Source organism: Propithecus coquereli, unplaced genomic scaffold, assembly GCF_000956105.1.
Source record: "Propithecus coquereli isolate 6110/MARCELLA unplaced genomic scaffold, Pcoq_1.0 Scaffold142, whole genome shotgun sequence".
In the NCBI taxonomy this organism is placed as follows: domain Eukaryota; kingdom Metazoa; phylum Chordata; class Mammalia; order Primates; family Indriidae; genus Propithecus; species Propithecus coquereli.
The window spans coordinates 4,282,822-4,285,102 of NW_012138525.1; the positions used below are offsets into that span (position 1 = coordinate 4,282,822).

The following is a 2,281-nucleotide window of genomic DNA, read 5'->3' on the forward strand; positions in this document are numbered from 1 at the left end:
GATTTGCAAATATTTTCTCCTGTTCCATGGGTTGTCTTTTCACTTTCTTACTGGATATCTTTTGAAGCACAAAAGTTCTTAATTTTGATGAAGCCCGGTTTATTTTCTCTTTTGTTGCTTGTGCTTTTGGAGGTGTGTCTGAAAAACTCAAGGTCACAGAGATTTACTCTTGTGTTTTCTTCTAGGAGTTTTATTGTTTTTGCTAATACTTTTTTTTTGTTTTTTGAGACACAGTCTTGCTCTGTCACCCTAGGCTAGAATGCAGTGGCCTCATCACAGCTCACTGCAGCCTCAAACTCCTGGGCTCAAGCGATCCTCCCACCTCAACCTCCCTAGTAACTAGGACTACAAGCTTCCGCCACCATGCCCAACAATTTTTAAAGATGTATTTTGTAGAGCTAGGGTCTCACTATGTTTTCCAGGCTGGTCTTGACTCCTAACCTCAAGTGATCCTCCCACCTTGGCCTCCCAGAGTGCTGGGATTATAGGTGGGAGCTACCACGCCTGGCCCAGATTCATTCTTTTACATGTAGATATCCAGATGTCCCAGTACCGTTTGTTGAAAAGGCTATTCTTTTACCTAGTTTGTTTTCTTGGCACCCTGTCAAATAGCAATTGAGCACAAACATGAGAGTTTATTTGTGGACTGTCCGTTCTGTTCTATTGATTTATAGATCTATCCTTAAGCCAATACGACACTTTCTTGGCTCCTGTGGCTTTGTAATAAGCTTTGAAATTGTGCAGTGTGATTCCTTCAACTTTTTTCTTCTTTTTCAGCCATTGATTTTTTTGATTTGTCTGTTAAATCTCTTTTAATCTGTAGCGCCCCAGCCTTTTTTTATTTCTTGCAATTTACTTGTTGAAGAAACAGGGTCATTTGTTCTGTAGAGTTTCCATCAGCTTGAATTTGTTGATTGCATCTCTGTAGAGTCACTTAATATGTTCTTCTGTCCCTGTATTTTACTAACTCACTGTGACCTGATTTAGGTTCACTCTGTAGGAATAATTCACAGGTGGTGTGTGTTTCCAGAGTAGAAGCATGATGTCGGGTTGATGCCATCTGTGATGTTAGGGGCTATCTGGGCTCCTCACCTGGATCATTTTTTCGTTAGAGGTAATTTGTGTTTTGAAAGGGTCACTCTTCTTGCTGGGGTGTGTGGTGTGTGTGAATGCCAGGGTCGTTGTGAGGACTGAGTGGGATAATCATGGAAGAAAGCACTTGGCACATGCCTGGCACCCAGTGACCACGTTGTTTTTGCTGCTTTTGTTATTGTTAGAGCTGTCGTGTGAGACCCAAGTCTTGAGCTTGGAGGCATTTTCTGCCCTGGGCTCTCTCCTCCCTCCTCCTCTACCCCTGGAGGAGAAGTCGGCAGTGCCCCGTGGCTCTGAGAGGCATGTTCAGGAATGCAGCAGCCAAATGTCTGCACCTGGTGGGGGACCTCCAGGGAAGGAAGTCTGGAGCCTCGCTCGCCCGGTGCTTGCACCAGACTGTAAGTGTTCTACCCCCAATGCTCTGCCACCTGCATGGCCCCGGCTTCGTCTTGGCTTCAAAGCTGTGCATGAGCTTCCTCTTTCAGGAAGCCCTCTCTGACTGCAGGCTGGATGTGGGCCCCTTCCTTGCCCCTGCTTGTCTAGTCTGGAACCTGTAGCTCTGCATTGAAATGAACTGCTTGGGTGCTGCTGGGGTGCTGCTGCCTCCCATCATCGCCAGTGGCGCCCAGCACCCAGTACACAGTAGGTGCTCAGTAATAGTTAACTGATGAGTGTGTTATGCATAATCCCAAGAATAGGCACTGTTTCCTCATTTATCCAAGCACTATGTGACATACTTAAAAGTTGCTCTTTTGAGCACCCCACATTCCTGGGTCCCCCCATTATCACTGTCCCCCTCCTAAACCCCTTCAACTCCACTCACTTCCTCTGTTCTTCTCCCTCTTAATCTGTGCCCCTCTACTCCTTCCCACACCCTACCCTCCCTAAACTCCCCTCACTCCACCTTCTCCCCCAGATGCCCCCACCCCCAATGTCCCTGATTCAGCTTCACTTTCTTTTTTAATAGAGTCTCACTACGTTGCCCAGGCTGGCCTCAAACCCCGAGGCTCAAATCTCAGCCTCAGCCTCCCTGGTAGCTGGGACTGCAGGCACACACCACTGTGCCTGGCTTTTCGCTTCATTTTTTTTTAATATGATGTATCTCCAATTGAAAAGTAATTTCATATATCATCAAATTCATTATACCATCAACTGTAAAATGCACTGCCATTTTGTGGACTAGTAAGGG

At 46.3% G+C, this 2,281-nt stretch overlaps 1 protein-coding gene across 7 annotated transcripts in view; it reads left to right on the top strand.

Moving 5' to 3' along the window:
- The window catches only part of CCBL1 (cysteine conjugate-beta lyase, cytoplasmic), a 44,628-nt gene that overhangs the window by 13,970 nt on the left and 28,377 nt on the right, over positions 1–2,281 (top strand). For 2 of the 7 annotated variants that reach the window (XM_012639874.1, XM_012639873.1), the window contains exons 2-3: positions 988–1,114; positions 1,278–1,490. The exons of 2 other annotated variants lie outside the window; for them this stretch is intronic. In XM_012639874.1, coding sequence (XP_012495328.1) covers positions 1,395–1,490 — 96 coding nt within the window. In that variant the 5' untranslated portion in view covers positions 988–1,114; positions 1,278–1,394. Of the gene's footprint in view, positions 1–919; positions 1,115–1,277; positions 1,491–2,281 lie in introns of those variants that run through there. 3 more of the 7 variants (XM_012639875.1, XM_012639876.1, XM_012639872.1) reach the window with 3 other exon arrangements.